This window comes from Balaenoptera physalus (assembly GCF_965194825.1).
Source record: "Balaenoptera physalus genome assembly, chromosome: X".
Lineage (NCBI taxonomy): Eukaryota > Metazoa > Chordata > Mammalia > Artiodactyla > Balaenopteridae > Balaenoptera > Balaenoptera physalus.
In genome coordinates, this window is record NC_138903.1 from 79,043,723 (window position 1) to 79,067,008 (window position 23,286).

General features: G+C 49.5%; 1 protein-coding gene, 1 long non-coding RNA gene and 1 pseudogene across 5 annotated transcripts in view; all 3 read left to right on the plus strand.

The window, feature by feature from the left end:
- LOC309653145 overlaps positions 1–23,286 on the plus strand; it is an 823,893-nt gene that overhangs the window by 475,173 nt on the left and 325,434 nt on the right. The gene's annotated exons all lie outside the window — the stretch shown is intronic.
- LOC309653092 (small ribosomal subunit protein mS38 pseudogene) overlaps positions 1–23,286 on the plus strand; it is a 426,376-nt pseudogene that overhangs the window by 318,935 nt on the left and 84,155 nt on the right. The gene's annotated exons all lie outside the window — the stretch shown is intronic.
- LOC309652298 (uncharacterized protein) lies at positions 4,445–5,882 on the plus strand. 3 transcript variants are annotated; one of them, XM_082445916.1, is made up of 2 exons: positions 4,445–4,603; positions 5,145–5,882. In XM_082445916.1, the coding sequence occupies exons 1-2, from the start codon at positions 4,509–4,511 to the stop codon at positions 5,746–5,748; spliced, it is 699 nt and encodes a 232-aa protein (XP_082302042.1). In that variant the 5' UTR covers positions 4,445–4,508; the 3' UTR covers positions 5,749–5,882. The 3 variants fall into 3 exon arrangements, with proteins under 3 accessions (XP_082302042.1, XP_082302043.1, XP_082302044.1); XM_082445917.1 differs by lacking the exon at positions 4,445–4,603 and adding an exon at positions 4,652–4,885 and having other exon boundaries at positions 5,145–5,878; XM_082445918.1 differs by lacking the exon at positions 4,445–4,603 and adding an exon at positions 4,652–4,779 and having other exon boundaries at positions 5,145–5,877.

The window sequence follows — 23,286 nt, forward strand, 5'->3', positions numbered from 1 at the left end:
ACTACTTACTACTTATGTGACATGAGAGCTTCTTTAACTTTCCCAAGCCCAGCTCATCACTGGAATCATAGTACCTACTTCATAGGATTGTTGTGGGGATTAAATGAGATGATATATGTAAAGTGCCCAGCACATAGCATGACCTCAATAAGTAATATCTATTCCTTTTCTTAATAATTGCTAAATGTGTGGCAAACTTGTGAAGCGGGAGGATATCCTTAATGCTTCACATAAGGTCCCCTGAGACCTGGTCCTGAAATCCCTTTCTAGCCTTGACTCTCATTGTTCCATCTCTCACATCTTACTCTCCAGTAACACTGACTTTCTTTGTAATCCACACGCAGCCCCCAACATACACCCTGCTCTCACCTCCAAACCTCTGTTCTCTCCTCTTTCCATGTAGATTGCCCTTCCCTCCTTCCAGAGCTGACCCCTCCTTCACACTCCCACAGCAGTGCTCCCCACACACACACCAGGCCTCCATCATCACTTCCTGTTTGTGCTGTTTTTGTCTGTTTACATATCTGTTTTGCCAACTAGACCATGAGTTCTTTGGGGGCTTGGGCTGTGTCTTATTTACTTCTGAATCCCCACTAACCCCATACTTGGCACAGGGCAAGTGGAGAGTACGTGACTGTTGATGACTCCATCTGAGAAGGAGGTGTCCCTTTTCTCCCCTTTCTACTCCACCCAGAAAGCCACCAGCTCTGTCTGCAAATGGGGGCCCCTTCTGCTTGCTGGGTTTATGTAAGAACGTTTTGCTACTTGGAGTCTCTCCATCCAACACAATATACGTGAGCAAAGCAAGGCTTCACAGAGAGGAGTCAAGGAGGCCCTGCCCAGTCAGCCTTCCCGGGGAGGTATGCTATATGTCAATACAAGCTGGACTTGTATGCAAACACACAACAGCTTTCTGAGCTCTATATCTGAACTATCTAGATTTTCCTCTTTCTAAGTTATATTTGCTCTTGATCAGCCTGGATATAGTATGCAAAGCTGTACTGAATTATTAACAATACTGCTTGTGAGCAAAGACTACAACAAGAGAAACGTCAAGGGGACAAAATCTGGAGTTTAATGGTGCCAAATGCCAAGAAGAAAATACTTCCACCAGGGCCTCGTCCCAAGGTTATGCACAAAGATAAGAGGACTCAGGCAAGTGTAGAAGCAAAAGGCCCCAGCAGGTCTCAAAACACAACTTAAATAAACATTTATGGAGCTAATATATTTTGTTATAATGTTTAACATAAAATAATTATAAACAAGACGGAAAATCACAAACACTGTAATTAAAAAACAATTCAGTAGGCTATAAGTCTACACAATGCATATGAAATTTCATATTCTACTACCTCCTCTGGCTTTTACCCAAGAACATTAAAAAAAAAAAAAGACAGCGAAGAAGAAGAAAAGGGGAAATTAATGCATCTAAAGGATTGGGTTTTGAGAGAACAATCTTCAGTAGTCTGTGAGAACACAGGGAGCATACTCTCAGCTTCGCTGGACTGGTCAGTGACCTCCCAATGCCTCTTTCATGTCTTATCTTGGGATCCTGTCAGGAAGCAGGGGTACAGCTTGATTTTGGTTTTCTGGGCCCTACAGCAGAGAGAATACGGCCCTCCTTCCATTTCCGGAAATTGCTGGGCCCCTATAAGACCCAAGAGCCTTGGAAACAGGAGTTTGTTGGCTGCCCTTTGCTCCTAATCATGGGGGTGATCCTTGTGGCATACAGAGGGAATGTCAAATCTATGAAAGCCCAATCTACAGGGACTCAGGCAAGTGGGGCGCCACTAGAAAGAGGGTGGCTCTGCCCTGACTGGTGTCGGTCTGGCCATGAAGCCCTCTTAGTGTACAGGAACCGCCTCCTCTTTCCTCCGGCTCTCAGGACCAGTGCAGTGTGAATTCCACTAGCAGGCAAGTGCAATTCCACTAGTGCAATTCAGTGTCTCTGCAAGACCTGACTCAGGCAGGAAATGTTCGAAGTCTTGAACACAAGATGGCAGTATATACTGCTCTATTGCAAGGGACATGGGCTTGTGAAAGAAAGGGGGTGGGGAGTGCTGACTGAAACTGAAATCCATTTGAGTTTTGAGTGAAAACTGAACATCATGAATATTTTAAATATTTTTCAGGAGCCAATAATTATTGAATCCTATGCATTCAAAGTAGTCCAAGTCTCCAAGTTCTGAGACACCCCAGAACCCTACCACTTACCCACCCAGCGCATCCCTACATCTCACAAAGCTGGGGTTTGACCCAGGGCATCAGCCAGCCATGCTCCCCACAAATCTGCCCTTTCACCTCAGCTCAACTCCAGAGGCACCTTCTCCTCAGGGTCAAGAACCCTTCAGGCCAAAGTTTCATGAGACGCCCCCTCCCCCACCCCAGTGCCCATGAACGTCCAATCACCACACCTCTTTCTTTTTTATTTTTAGTTATTCAGTTACATTGTTATAATAAAGCTGCACCAGTTTTTAAAATATTGCAATACATCCATGACGGTTGGTGAATAGCTGCTGCCTGGAGCCGCCTACCTCCTCCCCTCCCCCCGCCCCCTACCAACCTCTGCAAAGCCCCCAGCTACCGTGGCCATCCTGGCTTCTACCCCTGCCCTCCACCTTCCCTCTTAAGAGACCTCCTTGCAACTGAAGCATTAATTGACTGTTAGCTGCCACAGGGGCCACCAGGACATTGCTGGAGCATTATGGCCTGTTCTTGTTCTAATTGGTGATATTTTGAAAAGAGGAAGTTCAAGGGAAAACTGCCCATGGTCAGCTAGCCAAAGGTGGAGGTGGGATCTACCCAAGACAGGCTAACCACTATGCTATTCTTCCTCTACTTTCTAGAATTTTTTTATCTTTTCTCTGTAGTCTTATATAACTTAATTTTAGTAAAAGTTCTCTGAGTAACTGAAAAGAAAGTATATTCTCTCTGTTATCAAATTTTAGAGTTTGATATAGGGCTATTAGATTGATGTTTTTCAATTACATTATTCAAACATTATTAAAATTAACTTTAAAAATATGGCTATATGAAAATTAAAATTTATATATGTGATTCTCATATTTCTATTGGACACAATTGCCCTATACTCTCTTTTTAATTTATTTTTTTATATAGCAGGTTCTTATTAATTATCCATTTTATACATATTAGTGTATATATGTCAATCCCAATCTACCAATTCATCCCCCCCCACCAACACCTCCCTGCTACTTTCCCCCCTTGGTGTCCATACGTTTGTTCTCTGCATCTGTGTCTCTATTTCGGCCCTGCAAACCGGTTCATCTGTACCATTTTTCTAGGTTCCACATATATGCATTAATATATGATATTTGCTTTTCTCTCTCTGACTTATTTCACTCTGTATGACAGTCTCTAGATCCATCCACATCTCTACAAATGACACAATTGTGTTTCTTTTTATGGCTGAGTAATATTCCATTGTATATATGCACCACATCTTCTTTATCCATTCATCTGTTGATGGGCATTTACGTTGCTTCCATGTCCTGGCTATTGTAAATAGTACTGCAATGAACATTGTGGTACGTGACTCTTTTTGAATTATGGTTTTCTCAGGGTATATGCCCAGTAGTGGGACTGCTGGGTCATATAGTAGTTCTATTTTTAGTTTTTTAAGGAACCTCCATACCCTTCTCCATAGTGGCTGTATCAATTTACATTCCCACCTTGAAAGGGTAAGGACAGAGATCACCTAAGGTGGCAGGTGGGGATCGGAAAAGAGAGGGGAGAGAAGTTTGGAAAATCGGGGAAACTAAGTGAAGAGGGGAGGATGGGACAAAACTAGGGAGAAAGAGGGGGTGCAGAGGTGAAGGAAGCGAGGGGGAAATAAAATGAGGGAAAGGAAGGGGAAGAAAGAAACCAAGGCGAGAAAAAGAGGAATGGGGGAGGAAAGGGGTAAATGAGGAAATAAAGAAAAGGAATCCAGAAAAGGAATGAAAAAGGGGGCGAGAAAGAAAGGAAAGAGCAGAAAGGAGTAAATAAAGAGGAAAAAAGGAAAAGAAAAATGAGAGAAAGAATGGGAGAAGAGGGGCCAAGAGAAGGCAGGCTGGGGGGTGGGGGATTGAGACGCAGAGGGCACGGGGGCGGGGGGAAGCCCGCTCAGGGGCTGGCACTCCCCGAAGCCAGCTCAGAGACCACCTCCGCTGGGGCGCCGAGGAGACAGGAGAGAGTAAGTGGGGGAAAAGGGGAAGATGAGTGAAGGGAGAAGAAAGGGAGAGAAACCAAGGAGCAGTTGAGTGTGCTTCTGTGAGTTTTGTTCCAGGCCCGTCTTGGGTCCTCCTGGGGCGCGCCCGGCGCCCTCAGACTCTCCTCAGGGGCCACCGCTCTCTCTGCATACCGCCACCCCTCTTCTCGAAGGCGGCGTCTCTCCTGTAGGGGCACCCGTCCGCGGTGGGACCAGGCACATTGGCCCGCCCGCCGAGCTCGAGACCGGGGTGGCGCGGCTGCCCCGAGCGGCGGCTCTCGGGGATTTCTGGCCGAAGATGCGCCAGAAGCGGCGAGAGAGCCCGAGCTTAGGCGCCGCGGAGCGCGCGGAGGGAGGGAGGGCTGGGCCGGGCTCCCGGCGGCTCAGGCGAGGGTGGGGCAGCCGTGCGGGCGCGGGGGGCGGGGGCAGGACCGCGCCGGCTCCCGGGGGTCATTTGCATTCTGTCACGGCGCCGCGGCGACTCCTGGCGCGCGGCTCGCTTGCTCGCTCACTCGCGCTCGGCTCCTGCTATCGCTCCGCCGGCGCAGCCCCGAGGAGCCCGATATCTGGCGAGTCCGCGAGCCGGGGAGGGAGGGAGGGAGCCCGTGAGGGAAGGAGCGAGGGCGCGCCCCGGCTCTCCCTCTGCCCCGCCGCCCGCCCTTCCTGCTACCACAGGTCCGCCCCGGGCCCCCGCTTACACTTGGGAAACTTGGGACGGCTCTGGGGCCTCGTGTGGTACCTCAGGGGGGCGGCCCCGGCCCGGAGAGGAGGTGGGGGGGGGAGAGGAGGAGGAAGAGGAGGAAGTGAGCCCGAAGGATCCGCTCAGGCTGTTTGTCCAGCTGTTTCTATTCGCACCCCGAGCGGCGCAGCCAGAAGGGGGCCGAGCCGAGGGTGGCCGGCTCTCGGCGCTCATTTCCAACTCTTCTCCTCACAGCTTGTCTGTCCCAGACACCCTGGAGTCTCCTCAGGCCGGCCCGGCGGGCGCGCACCTGCCGGCCGCCCCTGGCCTCGCGGGCCAGGCGGCCCCCGAGGCGGAGAATATGGCCCAGCCCAAGCCCGACTGCCGCTCACCTGTCGGCCTCGACTGCTGCAACTGCTGCCTGGACCTGGCCCACCGGAGCGGGCTCCAGCGCGACAGCAGCGGGGACAACAACAACCCGGGCAGACCCACCGTGAGCAACTTTCGGCAGCTGCAGGAGAAGCTGGTCTTCGAGAACCTCAACACCGACAAGCTCAACAGCATAATGCGGCAGGATTCGCTAGAGCCCGTGCTGCGGGACCCCTGCTACCTGATCAACGAGGGCATCTGCAACCGAAACATCGACCAGACCATGCTCTCCATCCTGCTCTTCTTCCACAGGTGGGTGGCAGGGCACGCGGGTGGGCACACGGACCCGGCTCGCATCCGCCTCGGCTGGACCCGTCCCTCTGACAGAAAGGGGCAACCGGGAAGGCCAAGAGGGGCACTGAAGGGGGGGGTCGGGCTCCCGGGCTGCCACGACCGGACCCTGAGGCTACCTGGATTCCTGTACGGCTGAGGGGAAGCCTGGCAGGTGGGAGCCCTGTTTTGAAAGGTGCCTGCAGAGTCCTTCCTAGGGAGATGCTGGAGCCCAGAAGGTGGACAGAGTCCTAGATGGTTCAGGTGTAGCTGGAGGCACTTTCTCCCCAAATGCCCACTTTTCTACAGCCACTTTGGAGAATCTGCCATGGGATGCTCTTGGGATCTGAGTCCCACCCTTATCAAAAACCCCATTTCCAACTATGCAAACTCAGATGGAAACTGCAAGGGCTTTTAAATTACTGAGTGGCCCTGACTGAGGATGAGGGCAAGCAAAATGTCGAGACAAATTAAGCTGCTGCTGGTGTGGAGGAGAGGCGGGGGGGATAGGAAAAATTAGAGACCTGTGAGAATTTCTTGAAACTCCGGATGGGGCGGGACCCTGCACCTCCTCCATGGATCACAGCCTTCAGTTTCCAATGAAGGCTAAAAGCAGCCCCAAAGGGCATCCTAAGGACAGGAGGGTGGATGTTCCATGTCATAGCAGGCGTGTGTTAGAGTGCGGGTGAGACTTTCTAGAAATCTTGCTGAAGGGCAAGGAAGAGAGAGGGAAGGAGAGAAACACCATGGGAAGACCAAAGGTGGCTACAGTCCTCCAGTCTGAGACACTCTGGTAAGAGCCAGTCTTGCGGGGACAACTGAGGCAATTTTGAGGCAGGGGAGGCAACTTCAGGAAACCCAGTGGTGGGTTTGGTGTTCTTAGAGCCATAGGAACAGGGCACTGGTGTGTGTGTGTGTGTGCACGCGCGTGCGTGCGCGTCCGTGCCTGCGAGCGGGCGGATTTTCTTCTTTCTCAACATCACAGGTTATGTAAGAGAAAGAGAAACCCCGCTGTGGGAGACCTGGGTTGTAGTACAAGTTATGGCTCTACTTCCCTGTGTGAACCTGAGCAAGTCGCCTGACCTCTCTGGTCTCTAAGGTTCCTTCTAGTTCTGAGATGCCAGGTTGTGGGCAGGTAATGTGCTCAGACAAGGTAATAAGAAATTTTGAGCTGCCACAGAATATTTGAATAATTGAATGGCTTTTCAGTGAGGCACAAATAAGAAATTTTAAAAGCCATCGAGCTAGGCAAGAACTGCCCTCACTTAGTGCTCAGCCCAGGTTTGCCTCCTCAGCCCCAGAAGTTCCAGGAGGGGACAAGCGACTTAATTAGCATTATTATAACAGGTTGTATTTTCAGCCATTTTCCACGCCATCGAAGCCCTTTCTCATCTATTATTTTACTTTACGCATCAATTTATCTCATTGTCTCCAAGAAACCACGCGCGTGTATGGGAAAGGTTTCGAGGGAATCTTCATTTCTGGTGAAAGATTACTACAAGCGTATTCAGACCATAGCAGCTGCAACCCTGCCGAGCGAAAGCCCTAATAGGCTCCTAACAATCTGCTGGGATCTGGGCTCGTAGGCAGCGGGGGAGGGGTGGCAAGACACCTGGAAAGCGCGCCTGTAGCACTTGCACTCTTTCAGCTGGGAGAGAAACTGCTCCGAAGTGGCTTGATGACACATAAGAGGGGACGCTTCCTCGGCTCTGGTTCCTAGGTTGGAGGCCTGGGCGGGTCAGACCTAAGCGAATGAGGGGTGAGACTGAAAGCCTGAAATCACAGTGTTCGCTTGTGCCACACCTTGGGAGGCTTTCTGGTGGTCTGGGTTTCTTGAGTGGCAAGACCTCCTTGTCACCTACTCCACTGACACTTGCTTGTTGACGTTTGGTTCTTGGCAAAGCCTGGAAATGCTACCAGGTTGGGTGGGGGACTGAGAGCATTGGTGGAGGGAGCAACTCAAGCCCTCAGGCGTCCATGAGGCTGGGGAGTGACAGGGTCCTGTGGTAACGGCCTTAACGCTTCTAGCGGGACAATAGCAGGACAAAGCATTCTCTCATTTGCCTTGACAACTGGGACCTTAGAGATTGGAGATTCTCAATTTGGTTGAGGTTTTGCCTAGAATGACATGCTCATTAGCAAAGTAGGAGACCATTATTACTGGTCACGGGGTTTCTCCAAAATCTGAGCTGGACAGTCTTCTCCCGAGTGAAAATTTCCTCTTCTTACTTCATTTTTTCCCTGGTTTTCTATCTTCGTACCACAGCCATCATTCTTCCTTCTGTTCCATTTAATGATTTGATATTTCAGATTCCTGCCTGGGTGTCTTTTTCTTCTAATTTGTCTACCTTCAAGGCTGTCTCTTCTGGAGAAGCGACTCTTCCTGCCCCTCCTCCTACAGCCCACTCCCCTGCTGCAAGGGCTCCTATATTCTTGGGAGAAAGGGTGGGGCATATTCTTGATTTCTCTCTGGTTTGTCTGCTTTGACCTGTCGCTGGCTCCCAGCTTAGCTCTTGGTTTCCTTGGAACACAAGAGTGTAAGCAATTTGAGGGTAGGGCATATTTTCCACTTACTTGGCTTTCCCTTGGCTTCTAGTTATACACCCAGTACTCAGTAAAGGGTTTTTTTTGGCTAGATGACTGCTTAATTGTTGGTGTGGTCCTCTGTAAAGATTTTACAACTTTAGTCTTGGAAAATTCTTATTAAGGTTTAAATGTGATTTTTTTTTTTTTCGGTATGAACCACATGCAGTAACTCTAATAGCCTGGTAGAAGTCCTGATGAACAGTGCTGTGTATATACATGTGAATCAGTGGTAATGGGCATGTAGCTCGTTGGTATGTAAATGGTGCCTCTAAACTACTGGGGTGGGGGGGAGATGATGTGTTTTGCACACCATCCCTTCAATCTTGTGTTAGGTAACTAATAACTATAATAGATTAATAGCTAACATCTATTGAGTGTTTACAGCATGTACTAAGCACTATAGCTGCATAACGTCATTTAATATTTACACCAACCCAATGAAATGGGTACTGTTATCACCATTCTTCATTTTTTAATGAAGGAAACTGAGGCTCGGGAAAATTAAATAACTTGCCCGATGCCTTACCATGAAGAGCAGAGCCAAGACTCCACCTAAGGTCAGTAAGACACTAAAGAATTGTCTATGAAGAAAGAATTGTTAAGCAGAGGTAAATATTAGCCCAGAAACTAACCAAATGGTTAAAATGTCCTTATTAGGTCGGGTGACAAACCATCCCAGGACTTTCAGCCAACACAGGAGTTTCAATGGTCAAACTGGGACAGTCCCAGGGAAACTGGCATGGTTGGTCACCCTATTATTAGGGGACTATATCGTATCATTTGAAAATGCTTCTAAAACTGGAAAACTTAAGAGGCAGATGTAATATGCTGGGCAAAGAGCTAAAATTTCCAATTGAAATACAGCCTATTAAAAAACTTGCAAAGTTGAAATTTGAGGGGCCTTAATTCTCCGATCAGTAAGGTGTAGCAAGCTGGAATGGGAGCTTTTGCCATACTCTGTTGTTGTCATTGTTGTTGTAACCTCAAATTTATTTCTGAGATTTTATCCAAAACTACTTAATCAGCTCTATTCTGCCTTCAGCCCCCAAGCACACCAGCCAATGTGATCTGAGCTGCTCTGAATCTGAGTTCCCTTCCAGCTCGGACAGCCCCAGGAGTCTACCTTTAAGCTTCTGAGCTGGCAACAACTGGTCCCCACACTTAGATGCTCAGAAAATAATAATAGCAAAGATTTCTAATTGTTTTATGTGTACTAATTCATTTAACCTTCTCTATTGATGTAATATACAACAGTAAAGGGAAAGATGTAGATTCAGAGATCAGGCTTCCGACAAAAAATTGCATAAAAATTATGTGTGCTTCTCTGCGTCTTCAAACTAATGATTTCATAAATGTATATTCCTGGACCTGATTTCTGAGGACGTAGCCACTTACATGGTGTGATCTGGGGGACAAAACTCTCCTACCTGCCTGCTGTAGTGCCTAAATTCATAGTCTAAGATCAGTTTTCTGTCCTTGTACCATCTAAAACTCCTATCCCATAGCGCAGTGGTATTTGGACCACACCATAAGAAATCCTGAATTAGAGATTGCAACCCTTTGTCAACTAATTTGCCATTTGATTTTGAGGATGGCGTACTTTGCTGTAGAGAGGTTTTGGGTTTCCGTGTGGTTAAGTCTGTCATTCTTTGCCTTCGTGATTTTTGCTTTTGGTATCAAGCTCTGAAAGTCCTTCCCTAGCTGGAGTTAATTTAAAATAACTATTTCCTGAGTGCCTAGTGGTCTGACAAAGAATAGGCACTCTTGGATTAAGGCACATTCTCCGTTAAAAACACAAATGCAGGGCTTCCCTGGTGGCGCAGTGGTTGAGAATCTGCCTGCCAATGCAGGGGACACGGGTTCGAGCCCTGGTCTGGGAAGATCCTACATGCCGCGGAGCAACTAGGCCCGTGTGCTACAATTACTGAGCCTGCGTGTCTGGAGCCTGTGCTCCGCAACAAGAGAGGCCGCGATAGTGAGAGGCCCGCGCACCGCGATGAAGAGTGGCCCCCACTTGCCGCAACTAGAGAAAGCCCGCACGCAGCAAGAAGACCCAACACAGCCAAAAATAAATAAATAAATAAAATTAAAAAAAAAAAAAACACAAATGCATTTGCAAACTTAACATTCATGGTTTGTATACCTCATGAGAACCTCAATATGTAAGAAACTGCCTTTTTGCTGAGGCACAGATGTGAATTCCATGTGCTAAGAGGCTTTGGGTAGTGACCGACCCTACTGCTCTACCAGCAGCTACTATATATATTACGTATGTGTGTGTTTTATATATGTATATAAAGTATATATATATATTAGTATGTACATATATACCAGTAAAATATATATAACATAAAATTTGTCATTTTAACCATTTTTAAGTGTACAATTCAGTAGCATTAGGTATATTCACAGTGGTGCAGTCATCACCATTATCCATTTCCAGAACTTTGTCATCATCCCAAACAGAAACTCTGTACCTATTAAATAACTCCCTATTCTCCCCTCCCCCGCCCAGTCCCTGGTAACCTCTATTCTACTTTCTGTCTCTACGAATTTGCCTATTCTAGATATTTCGTATAAGTGGAATCATACAATATGTGCCCTTTTGTGTCTGGCTTCGTTCAGTTAGCGTAATGTTTTCAAGGTCCATCCATGTATCAGTACTTCATTGCTTTTTATGACTGAATCATATTCCATTGTATGGATACACCACATTTTGTTTAATCCATTCATCTGTCCGCGGACACTTGGGTTCTTTCTACCTGTTGGTTCTGGTGAAGAACGCTGCTTTGGACATTGGTGTACACGTATCTTTCTGAGTCCCTTCTTTCAATTCTTTTGGGTCTCCACCTAGGAGTGGAGTTGCCCAGCACCTACTTTTCAACTCAGGTTTTTGGTCCTCTACTCTTAGTCAATCCATTCAAGTGTAGTAATAATGCCCATGAAATGAGTGAATGTCTACTTCTTTGGGGAGAACACCCCCTCCCTGAGTCAACTGCTAGTGCTAGCGATCACAATAAAAAGAAAGCTAAGAAGTTTAACAAAACAACAGAAATAGTAGAAGTCATATGAGGGAAATGATGTGATTTCAGGATGCTCATGAATTAGGAACTGGCAAAAGTTTGAGCGTGTCTCTCTAATGAATGGCCAGGGTCTACCAGGGTTTACTACTGAGGGTTTCCTTTTTAAAAGAGTAACATGTAATAGCTTCGCTTGTCATTAACCACTTTGTGTGGATAGGTTTATCAGAATTTTCCCTGGGGCGACAGCTCACTGGGAGTAGAGTTCTATGGGAATGGAACATGGGAAAGCCAAGTTTGGAGAAGAGAAGCAGAGAGACGGGCCAGAGTCCTTGAAAGGCCTGCTGCAGTGTGGGGCTCTGGGCAGCACGGAGCTCGCGAGGTCTGGATGGAATGCTCGTGCTCTTCAAGAAACGTGGCAAGAACAGAACACAAATTTCACCTCCTCCGCCTCTGGTTTGTCAGGAATGGACCCATGTGAGCCCACATCTCAGAAAGTAACTCTTTCCAGGGTGACCTTATTTCCCCTCCCAGCCTGAAGAGAAGGTTAACAATCCTGCTTATATTTGCACTTCCAGATAAACTAACAAGCTCCCAATTCCAGGTAGAGCTTTGGCTCCTTTCCATAACAGGTCCTGAAGGCCTGGGAAAAAGGAGATGGATTGTCTGGCCACAGCTGCAGGGTCTCCAGGTCCCCTGAGTGATGGAGCCCAGCAGAGCATTGCCCGCACCTTGTGGGCTGGTTGAGAGGAATAAGGTCGGCCATCTCTGCACCTGGTGGTGGCCATTGCATGGTGTTTGCTCATCACGATTCTGCTCCTACCTGAACTTTCTCCTCTTATGTAAGGCATCCCTCAAGATAACTACAAAGCCATAATCTGCCATGGCTGGCTGGGTTTACATAACAAATTGGTTGGTGTCATGCAATAGTCTCTCTACCCCTGGAGAAGCCAACGTGCTGAGTGGGCCCGAAGCTTGGACGCATTTGCTGGGGCATCTGTGTGCTCAGTGCACTCAAGGGAGAGCATTCCTTGACCACAGGGGTCAAAAAAGATGAAATTTCCCTTTTAGATGAAGAAGGCAATAATGGCCCAGGACATGTGCTGTCCCAATGCTTGCAGTAATGGGACAAGGGTTAGGGCTTCGCTGTGGGGCCGCAGCTTTGGCAGAGCAGGACCCTGTGGGCTAATGGGATCTCTGTGAAGGCCTAAAGGATAGATCCCAGCCTCAAAGCAGGTTTGATGAGGAGTCAGGGCAGGGAAATGGCTTATGGAAGCTACCATGTACCACACCGAAATCCAGCTTAGCGAAGGAGTCAGAGCAGTGATAAGACAGGGTCTTGGAGAATACAAAACAAGCTTTTTCAAATGCTAATCCAGGCAGGAGGGAATCTTCTCTACAGGCAAGTCTAATCCACTTGTACCTTCTAGCTGGAAATCCCTGCCCCAAAGTAGCTACTGCTCTTTTGGAAAGAGTTTAAGAGGTGTGAGATCCCAGCCAGCATGAAGACTGACTGGGAAGCTTCCCAATGTGCAGACACTAGCCCAGGGGGAAACAAGAGCTAGAAGCATGCTTGGTCAGTGATGCCCCAGGCACGCTATCAGCCTTCCTCCCCTGGGAGCCACTTTCCTCAAATAGACCCAGCCTGAAATCAGGCCCCTGCCTGTGGACAAAGCCCCACAGGGACCTTCCCCATCCTTCCTCGAAGGAAGAATTTACTCACGAAACAGCCTTGGGTATTCAACCTACTTCCTCTTGTCTTCTCTTCAGGGGAGATGGAGAGCAGCTGCTCACAGCTTAGGGTCTGGCCAGGATTCCCGCTCCGAGCTTTCTAGGCCAGTGATTGGCTACAGCTATCCCTGAGGAAGAAGGGGGTGAGAAGTGAGAGGAAGGGAAGTGGTTCCAGCGGCTCCTTCCTGGCTTACACCACACACACACACACACACACACACACACACACACACACACACACACACACCTCCCTTTTAGTCTCACTCCCAGACTAGGCTGGGCCTGGGCCAGCCTGAGGTCCCTGACTCATAGCTCGCGTAGTGCCTTATGTAACAGAGCCAGGTTCCTGAGGCATCAAGCTTCTGCTTGCTCAGTGGCAGGCTTCCCTGGGGCCAGGCATTCAGAAGCCTGATGGGGGTCTAAGTAGAGCTCACTACACTTCCAAAAGGACAGCCCGCTCTCCCTAGTGTCAGGCCAGCATCTGCTCAGAGCCAAGTGCCAGGCTGTGAAGGCGATTCCCTCCTGAGCCCCCATACTCAGCAGCAGACGTAACCAGGCAGGCGAGCTGCTGTGGGCTTAGTGTGGTTTGGGGTGTTTTTGGGGGGCGGGTGGCATCTCCTGCTATCACCTGACGGTATGGTGCTAAAGAGTCAGCCTGTTGCATCTGGAGGGGCGCCAAAACAGGTGTCAGAAGTTCTTCTTCCTTTTGTATCTGCTTGTTGGTTCAGGTACTGTTCTGGAGACTTTAGGGAGAAGGGTTTAGCGGAAGCTGGAGGAACTTTTTAAAGGAAGGCCTAAGCCAATTCCCAATCCATTCTCCACAAAGTCTAAAAGTCCCCAGGCTGGTCTGAATTCACAGTGATACTTAGCTCTCTTCCTAGCCTGTTCAGAAAATTGCATTACCGGTTTGGTGCAACTGAGCCCCCAGTGAACTGGGGCTTGCTGAATTCTATGACGTATTTCTCTAATAAGCTTACTCGAATATCTACATTGCACAATAGCCCTATCAATCTAATAGTGCATTGGCTCAAAGGTTGTGACTAAACCAATAAAAGTCCTCTTCTTCTCTTTCCTCATCTTTGCCCAGCCTGTCACACTGTGTTGCCAGGGGGTAAATGGCTCACAGGTTGAGGGTAGCTGGGGACACTGCTGTCCTGTCTGAGAAAAAGAGGAAGAAACAGGGAGATAAAGTCAAAAAGGTGGCATTGGGAACTACCAGCAGGTATGATTTGTATCTAAATCTCAGACTCATGAATCCTCAGACAAGCCAAGACCACCATCTCAGGGCTCAGGAGAGCTAGGGACCCCAGGTTCCCTGAATCCAGTGAACACTGGGGGCAGGGGCTGAGGTGGAGGTGCAGAATTTCCCTTCCTTGAGGCCCCTCCCAGGCCTCCAGCCCTTCACTTCTCCCTGTCTCCTCACCCTTTCAGTTCATAGTCAGTTGCAGTAAAAAAAAGAAACAAAGAAACAAGAATAAGAAAAACCCTGCCCAGTTTTAAGGCAATATACAAAATGCCTTTCCCAGGTGCACAGGAAAATGAACGAACTCAGGCCCTGCACTGAGTGACCAGGCACTTCAGTTAATCAATCCATCATTTATCGACCAGGGGCCTGCTATTTATCTAGTGCCTACTGCAGATTTATTGAATGTCTACCCCGCTAAGCACTGTAGAGGACACAGAAGGGAGGCAGCAGAGGCACGGGCTGGGCTGCGGGGAGCTGAGAGTGATAGCGCTGCATCCCAAGGCCGGCGGGGAACAAAGCAGTTCCACCGGAGCCACCGCAGGCCACACTGGGGCTTCTGCTCCTTGAGGGAAAGGCCTCAAGCTTGCTGTTCCCTGGATCCGCAAGTCCGGAGCTTAGGCGATGCCAAAGCAGACTAGGAAAGGAGAGTCTCTTTATGGCTGTGGCTTCCAGCAGGGCCTTAAAGAATGGTGGATTGGTTCTGGCCCGGTGGGAAGAGCTGTAGGGCTCCCTAGTTGGGAGCGGGAAGGGAAACCTTGCCAGTCCAGCGGGGCTCATGGGTCAGAACGAGCTGGCTGGGGTGGGGACAGCGAGGAACACTTTCCATTCTTCCTGGGCTGAAACCCAGAGTCACCCAGCTTCAGGAAGGAGAGGCCTACTCTGGCCCTGCTCTCATGGCCCCTCTCTGACTCGGGGCAAGCTGGCCCCTAGTAGCCTCCCCTCAGAGACCTAGCTAGGCTTGGATAGGTGGAGGCCTTCAGGGCCCGGGAGCAAGAAGGCACCTCTCGTGGATGCTCGTGGAAAGCTCATCAGAACCAGGAGCGTTGAGCTTGGGAGTGCAGTTGAGGGTGGGCACCAGAGGAGCCTGGGAGTATGGCTTCGCATCTGTGCACCTCTGGCCTCAGTCTCCACCAGGCCCCTTCTAAGGGGGGGGCGGTGACAGAACCAGGGGCATGCCAAGGTGCTGCCCTGATAATATATATACCTTTTGCCCAAATCTCTCTGGAAAAAAGTCGCTGGAGGCCCCACAGGGTGTCATTTTAGCCTCGCTTATACTTTGGTCAAACCCTTCTTTCCCAGGTGCCCTATAAATGAAGGTCCTGGGGTTGGGCTGAGGAAGGAGGGAAGCCTCAAGCTGACGGGAAAGGAGAGGGAGCTGGAGCAGCAAAAAGGAACCAGCCTCAGAGCATCTGGGGAAGGAGGATGCTGCTATGGTCAGCACCTTACTTTCTGGGGCCTTCTCCCCGAGCTAGTGTCCTGGGCGTCCACGCCCACACCCTTTCCCATCCGTGCTCTGGAGAATTCACATTTAAGTTCATGAACAGATTCAGTCAACAACAAATATTGCAACAACAAATTCTTGCATGCCTTGCATGTAACAGGCTCACTGTTAGGCACTGGGAATAGAGTGGGAAACTCACAAAAGGCATGGTCACAGCCATTATGGGATAGTCAGTAGAGTGGAGGAGATGAACATTAACCAGAATAGCCACACCAATGAAAGTATAATTACAAATATGTGCCAAGGGGGAAAAGGAATAAGCTTCTCTCAGAGGGTGTAACAAAGGATCAGACAAGGCTTCCTGAGGAAGTGATATTGAGCTAAAGAAATGAATCTCTATTGCTGAAATTCTAATCATCAGACCCAAGCCAAAGGAGACATGTTTAGACAGAGGCTTTCTCAGGAACCCCTGAAGTCATAACATTAGGTAGCTGCTCACACTCTTGGAGATATTTCTAGGCCATGAGTGGCCAGCAGGTCCAAAAGAGGAGGACTGACAGCATTCTGACAAGAGGAAGAGATGAGTTTGAAGCCCACGGGGCAGCTAGTACTTAACGTCATCCTTCGCTAAAAATAGTCCATGACAGTATGGAAATGCGTAAAGGCTGGCCCTGGGGACCAGTGATAAAGTGGGTATAGCATATGGGGAGGAAAATTTGTTTTTGTAAATTATTTACTGTAAAGAAAAAGAATGGGGAGGGTCGTCTGGGTTTTCTTTTCCCTTTGCAGGCCTCCTTCTGAGTTATGAATGCTTCTCATTGTACAGAGGCAGTGGGGCACAGAGCTTCAGGCTGCACTCCTTTCTGGGGCCTGGGGTGTAAATTTTCTGGGCTGCAAATGTCAGATAATTTGTCCAGGCTGAAAAACAGCCTGAATGCAGAAGGGAAGAGAGGCTTGTTTAGCCAACGGGCTAAAGCCTGGGACTTCAGGGAGCTGTGTAGCCAGGCTAAAGGAGCTAAGATGATTGATCAGAGAGGAACGTTAAGGGTGGGCCTGAGGGTTGTGGAGAGAGAGAAGAGAGGTTGATCTTCAAATATAAGAAAAGTTACAACTCAGAGATGGTGACTAGCTGTTTCCAAACCACACTAGGAACAGAACAAGAGGAAATAGGCCTCTACTGTAGCATGAAGAATTGCGATTAGATATCAGAAAGAACTTCCTGCCTACCAGCATTCAGAGAAGCTAGACAAAATTACCAAGGGATGTTTTATTACAAATATGGGGAAGGTGGTAACAATAGCAATAAAGAACTGGATAAAAGTGTGAGAGGGCTGGTTATAAGGACCATGGACAGAAGGGGATAAACAGGTGGGGAAAGCAAAGGAGTCAGAAGTAGGTGCTTATAAGGAAAAGGAAAGTGCCTGTGTGAGAGATGAAAGTGTTTTTAGGAAGATACTTTCATAATAGAAATGTGTATGAGATTTCCATTGGAGAACAGTCATGAAAGCTAACATATACCCTCCTAGGACTGGAATCATGTGGGAGAATAGACTAAGGAGCTGTTAGGTGCCCTCCGCATCCTTCAGCCTTATCTCCTGGCCAAATTAGCTTCAATGGGACACCCATCCTCCACAGTCTAACAATTTTGGGGAGCATCTCAGTGTGGGGGGCATTGGGATAAGACTGCCCACCCCAGGTGCATGGGGAAGAGGAAGATTTCTCCTTCCACACACAAATGAAAATCAGACACAGGGGAGAAAGTGGCAGCCAACAAGCCAGGCAGGATCCCCGCGGCAGGAAATTTACAATCTAGTGGTGGAGACAGATATCAAATAATAATTACACAAATAACCATATCACTACAATTGATCATAATGAAGAAAAGGTGCAGGAAGCCGTGAGAACACAGGCTAAGGGGGCTTCCCCCAGGATTAGAAAATCCGCAAAAAGAAAAGTCACCTTGTTAAAACCTTGGGCACTGCTTGTGTCCCTCTGTGAGGGATTCTTGCCCCAAATCAGTAGCAAGGAAAGTTAAAATGAACCCAGTCACTGCTAATACCCTAAGATGTGGATTTTGAAGTTCCTCTGGCTCACTGGGGCCCTCAGATAGGAGCAAACCCCCGAGGAAATTTTCTCATTGCCAAGATCAAGCAGCCATGATTTAGGCAGAGTGATTCTCTAAGGGCCGTAATAGCCTATCAGCTGAAAATTGGCATGAGAAAGGCTTTGAAGAGCTCACCACCTGCCAGACGAACAGGATGAAGGTCAGTGAAGAGAAAAAAGAACGAATGTGCTGAAAATTACACTCGAAACTGGCCCCCCAAAATGACCATGTCTCCAAAATGCTGTATCTTCACTCTCCTATTCAAACGTGGGAGCCTTTGCTGGTATATTCTAGTATTGGCTGCAAGGTGTGCCCAGGGCTGTAGAGACCGGGGGAGCAAGGATTGTAGAGAGGCAGGACCCCCGCTCTGCTTTCCCCGGTTCCTCTCCCGGGGGGGGGGGCGCGGTGGGAGGTGCTGGCCCTTGTGGGGAGCTGGGTTGGGCTTCTTCACCCTTGAAAGTTCCTGGAGGAGGAGTAGAGAAGGACATTAGCCACTGTGTGCCCCTGAAGAGTCTGATAAGACTACCATTGACAGACTCTGTGACTTTGGCAAGTGACTTCTCTGGACCTGAGTTTCCTCCTGTAGAAAATGGTGGAAGTGTGGTTGGGAAGGTTAAATGAGAGGACCTTCCGAGGAAGCACTCAGTAAAGGGAAGCCTTCGTTATCATTAGGCAAGTCATATGTGGAACCAGAAGGAAACCTCTTCAGACTTCCCTCATCTCCCTCTCTCACCATTCCCCTCACGGACCCCTCCCCTTGCTCCGTCAATCACACACCCTGTCCTGCCCAAAGTCAGCTAACACCTGCAACCCAGTCTGGCAAGCGTTCTCCCTGTCAAGGCTTGCTCTGTGAACCTTCTTCATTCACACTCAGGTGTAAATGACTGAGAAGGCTTCTGGTCTTCCGCCTGTTGGGGGGACGAGCTGCTGGGAGCTTCAAAATTTTTAACAAATCGAAACCTACAGAAGCACCAGGGCACCGTACTGGCATTGCTGGCAAATAGAGAAGGATTTCAGAGGGCAGCGGAGCTGGGGACTGCCTCTTCAAGACCTTGAGCTTCCCCCTCCCGAGGGTTGGTGGCCACCACATGCATCTTAGTCAGAGACACAAAAGCTCAGAACTGGTAGGGCTTCCGTAGCCATTGGGTCTGACGCCCACCCCTTACAGATGAGGAAACTGAGGCCCAGAGATGGGTGGGTACCTGCCACAAAGCAAACAGCCTATTAGTGACCAGCTGAAAAAAGAAACCATGTCTCCTGATTCTCTGATCCAATGGCCTCATGACTTCTTGTCTCTAGACGGCTGTGGACATCCCATCCCGGTAGGTACACAACACCTCCATGCCAGGAGACCAGCTTTGGGTCTACCTGATGCCAAAAACGGTGTTTTTTAATTTGATTTCATTTAACGGGATTGACCAGTGGTTTGGGTGTTACGGAGTCCCAGCTGTGGAATCTTGCTTCTGCTCAGGCTGGGGCTGCATGCCACAGCCACAGTCATGCAAGGGGGACAGAAAGGCCTGCTGTTCGGGTTGGAAAAGAAATCAGTTGCTGAAACATTGGTCTTTTTGAAAGTTCCAACCACAGGGGCTGGCTGGCAGAGCCGCCGTCTGGGCTCCCCCGGAGGATCCGGCCCTCCCCTTCAGTCTGGGAGTTAGTTTAGGAAGCTGGCCCGGCCTCGGCAGAAGATCTGGAGGGCAGCGCTCACGCCAGGAGCTCCAGCCTTCCCTCAGAGCCTGGGAGCCCCCGAAGGCACTCGGTGCCGGGAACTTCCTCCCGCCTCCACAGCTGAGCCAGCCCAGGCTGGCCCCAAGGCTCCTGAGCACTTTTTCTTCTGAGCCTGGGAAAGAGTTTCCAGTTGCTCCCGCCTAGCCCAGCAGCTACAGAGAGAGAGCTAGAGAGCGAAAGGGAGGCACAGAGAGAGAGAGAGAGAGACAGGAGCCAACCCCAGCCAGGCAATCAAGGTTTCCCTGGGCAACAGTGAGATGAAGGGGGAAAGGCTGGAGGAGCCCCAGCTCGTGGAAGACCCCCAGCTTGTAGAGGACCCTGAACTCGTGGAGGAGGCACAGTTCCTGGAGGAGCTACAGCTCGAAGTGGTGGAAAGTGGGTCAGATTTGGATCCAGAAGATCTGGGTTCGAATCCCGATTTTGCCACCAATCTGATGCTTGAGCTTGAGTAAGTAACTCCCTGCCCGTCTGTGGGCTGCTTTCCCTACTTAAAAAATCGGGGAGGGGGGAGACAAGGTGGTCTCTAGGGTCTCTTCCAATTCAGATATTCTGGAAGACTACACCTCTAAAATCTTGATGTGTGTAGATGGGATGCATGGACAGTTGAATATGTCATTGAACCCCTGAATGTTAGAATGGTGGGAGTGACAAAGGGGGTTCATATGAGCAAAAAAAGGAAGGAGAAGATGGTAAATGTGTAGAGTCGTGACTCCAAGAGAGGGTCTAGGCTGAATAGAACATTAGGGTCCATTTTCAAAACTCAAGGATGATGGGCTTGGAATGAGTTAGTAACGAGAACCAGGGCGTTTGGGGGTGTGGTCAGTGTGTAGTTGCCAATGAGCCCTCCACCCAATGTCTCCCAGTGGCGCCTTCACCCCCACAGCTCAGGTCCTCAATCCGGAATGCGTTTCTTGAGTTGTTCATGTGTGTCTTTGCGGAAATTCTCATTCGAATTAGGGGGATTTTCAGGTCTTGGATGTTCACATCCAGACCTAAAAGACTGCCTAAGAAGAAAGACTAGAATTTGACGGCTGCTATGTATCGCTACCCTCCCCCCAACTAATGCACAGATGAGCTACCAGAAACCAATCTGCTTGGTGAATGTTGGTGTTTGGCACATTTCGCTGCATTCAGATTCCTTCATAGTGGGTCATCTCTCCCTGGGCTATATGGTGAGGGTCCAGAGCCACAGTAGGTGCCATTTCACTAACCAGAGAGCTCTCAAGAGGCTTGAGAGCTCGGGGCTCCCTACATGGTAGATCATCTCCAGTGTCCTCTGCCAACCGTGTACCCACCAGCCTCTCCACTGCTGGGGAGACTGTGGTGGGGAGGGTGAGTAGAAGAGGAACCGCCCCCACCTGTCCTGACACCTGCCCACTGCCCTAGCGCCCTCACCCTCAACACCACACACTCTGCTTCCTCGCCGCTAGCCCTCCTTCTTCTTGGCTCAGTTTGTTCAACAATCATTTCTTGCCCCTCAGTTAATGAGTCATAGATTCCTATGGTTGCGAGGGATCTTAGAATTCCCACAGGGAATGGTGCTGCACTACATAGAGCCCTATGGTCCTCCCTAGTGCCTTAGGGACTGCTGAAAGGAAAGAAGAAGGGAGAAAGGGAGGAGAGAGTTGGGGGCAGGGGAGGAGAGGCCAGGGAGAAGGTGAATTTGAGGGAGGAAAGGAGAGAGTTTAGAGGAGGACAGAAAGAAAGACGGGAGGTTGATTGTGCCACCGCCCTCACCAAATAGACAAGGTCACAGAGAAGAATCTGCAGGTGTCTTTTAAAGTTGGAGGGGTTGGGGTCCTCACCTGGCTTAATTTTCCTCACCAGAGGATTTTCAAGCTGGGCTGCCCTGAACGACAAGGCATTTCCTGGTGGGTGGTGGAAGTTAGGGGGCTCTGGGAGCCTGGGGAGCCGAGTGGGCAGAACTCCCTGCCTCAGCCCCGCCTCCCTCAGAGCAGTTCTGCTTCTCTGAAGACTTTGTATCCAGGGACCCTGAGAGCATCCAGGTTAGACTGGGGGAGATGGGGATGGGGAATGACTATCTGTTTAACAACAGCAACAAAAAAGGCCGTAAGCCACTGAAGGGCCTTATTTAACTCTCAAGCCCAAACAAGAATGTCTTGTAAAGCATCCCCAGGGGGTGGACACACTGCTTCAGCTTGAAGGCATCTACCCACAAGCCGGTTCCCTTGTTGGTCAGCCCTGATTGTTACACAGTCCTTGTGTCTAGCCAACACTGGCACAATCCTTCTGGCCTGCAGAATGCTTTAGCCCCACTGCTCATGTTCTTGCTGCAGGCCTCCTTTGTCTCCTGACCACCCGGGGAGCAGGCTCAGAGTGGGGTCGCTGGCTTCCCAGGGAAGACGGCGTTCCCAGCTAAGGGCACCACGTGCTCCGAGCTTTCCAGCCGGAGGTTGCCGGGGCCCATGTGAGCGCTGGGCTGGACAGGCAGGCGACTGATGTGGGCTCAGGGCACTCCAGCCAAAGCAGCCCCTGGGGCCAAGGCTGAGGAAGTCTACTCCACAGAGGGCACTGTCCGAGTTAAGTGAGGTCTAGTGAGGAATTCTCAGCAGGGGAAATAGCTCGAGGGAAGGAGCACTTGACCGAGAATAAGGGCCCTGTGTTCTGCTGCAAACTCCAGCCTTGGCTGGGGCTGGCACCTGAAAGGGGGAAAATAATAAGAGCCAGGGCTCTAGCCCTGAGAGGAAGGCGTGCGGGAGGCATCCCGGCCATTCGGCCCTCTAAAGCCCTGCTGGCTTTACATCGCAGGAGGAAATAAAGCCATGCTTGTTGGCGGTGGGGACCATCTGTGTGCGCTATACAGAGAGCGCTGTTCCCCCAAGTGCGGTAAACACACGCTGGTGGTGTGCAAGATGGTTTTAGGTGGTACGTGGACTAACTTTGTTCTTCTATTTTTATAGTTATTTATTTATTTAACATGTATGGGGGGGAGTGTGTACACTGTATGATTTCAAAAATATTTCTGAGGTGGAGGCATTTTTAAAAAGTTAATCTGCTTTAAGTTATTTTAGAGAAAGTAGTAAATAAATAACAATATTGGTGGTCCTCAAATATGGCCGAGATCTTGAGAGTGGTAGGCAAATTACTGGATTTGGGGCCATCCTACTGCACTGTGTTAGCAGAGCGGGCAATAGGAGCCATGCAATATGATTTGACATTGTCTTGTCCATGTACACCTAGTTTGAAGGCCCCCTCTGACAGCCCGATTCCAAGTGTAAGAACACCCTGCTATTTTTATATCTCTGGTGTCCTACTCTGCCCCGTGACACTCAACACTCCAGATCAGCAGCAGGCCTTTCCCTGGCTCCAGGGCATGGTCTCTACCATGCTCGGGCACACACGGGGACACAGCACTGAGAAGTTGTCCTCACCAGCTTCCACTGACTTCTCAGCATTGTTCATGGACATATTCAGCTCCAGCCTAAGGAGTATATCCAGGAAGCAACTTAAAGAGGTTCCAATCTTTCTCTGAATGCACAAAGCCACAGTAGAAGGACAGGAAATATGTCACCGCGGCAATTTCGCATGAACCGGTGCCGATTTCCGGACAGGTTCAGGCAAGATTTGGTGGGAAATTTGTATAAAATCAAACTGTACAAGAGGGTTCCCACTTCTGCCAGGAATTTGTGATGGGCTCTGTGTAAATAAGCGTGGGCCACTTCCTCCTTCCATTGCCCTGAGATAGGGAACATGATTATTAGTCCTGCTTCCTCCCAGGGCTCACCTTGCGGATTGCGAGGTGAGCCCTGGAAGGAAGTGGAAAGGTGATAAAGGTTTTGGGTCAGGTCTCCTGCTTTCCACCTAGATTGTACCTCAGGAGG

Excerpts from the sequence above, each read along its gene's own strand:
- LOC309652298 (XM_082445916.1), top strand. The coding sequence starts at position 4,509 with ATGCGCCAGAAGCGGCGAGAGAGCCCGAGCTTAGGCGCCGCGGAGCGC. Across the intron at positions 4,604-5,144 it reads TCCCGGCGGCTCAGGCGAGG|CTTGTCTGTCCCAGACACCC; the intron begins GTGGGGCAGCCG and ends TTCTCCTCACAG.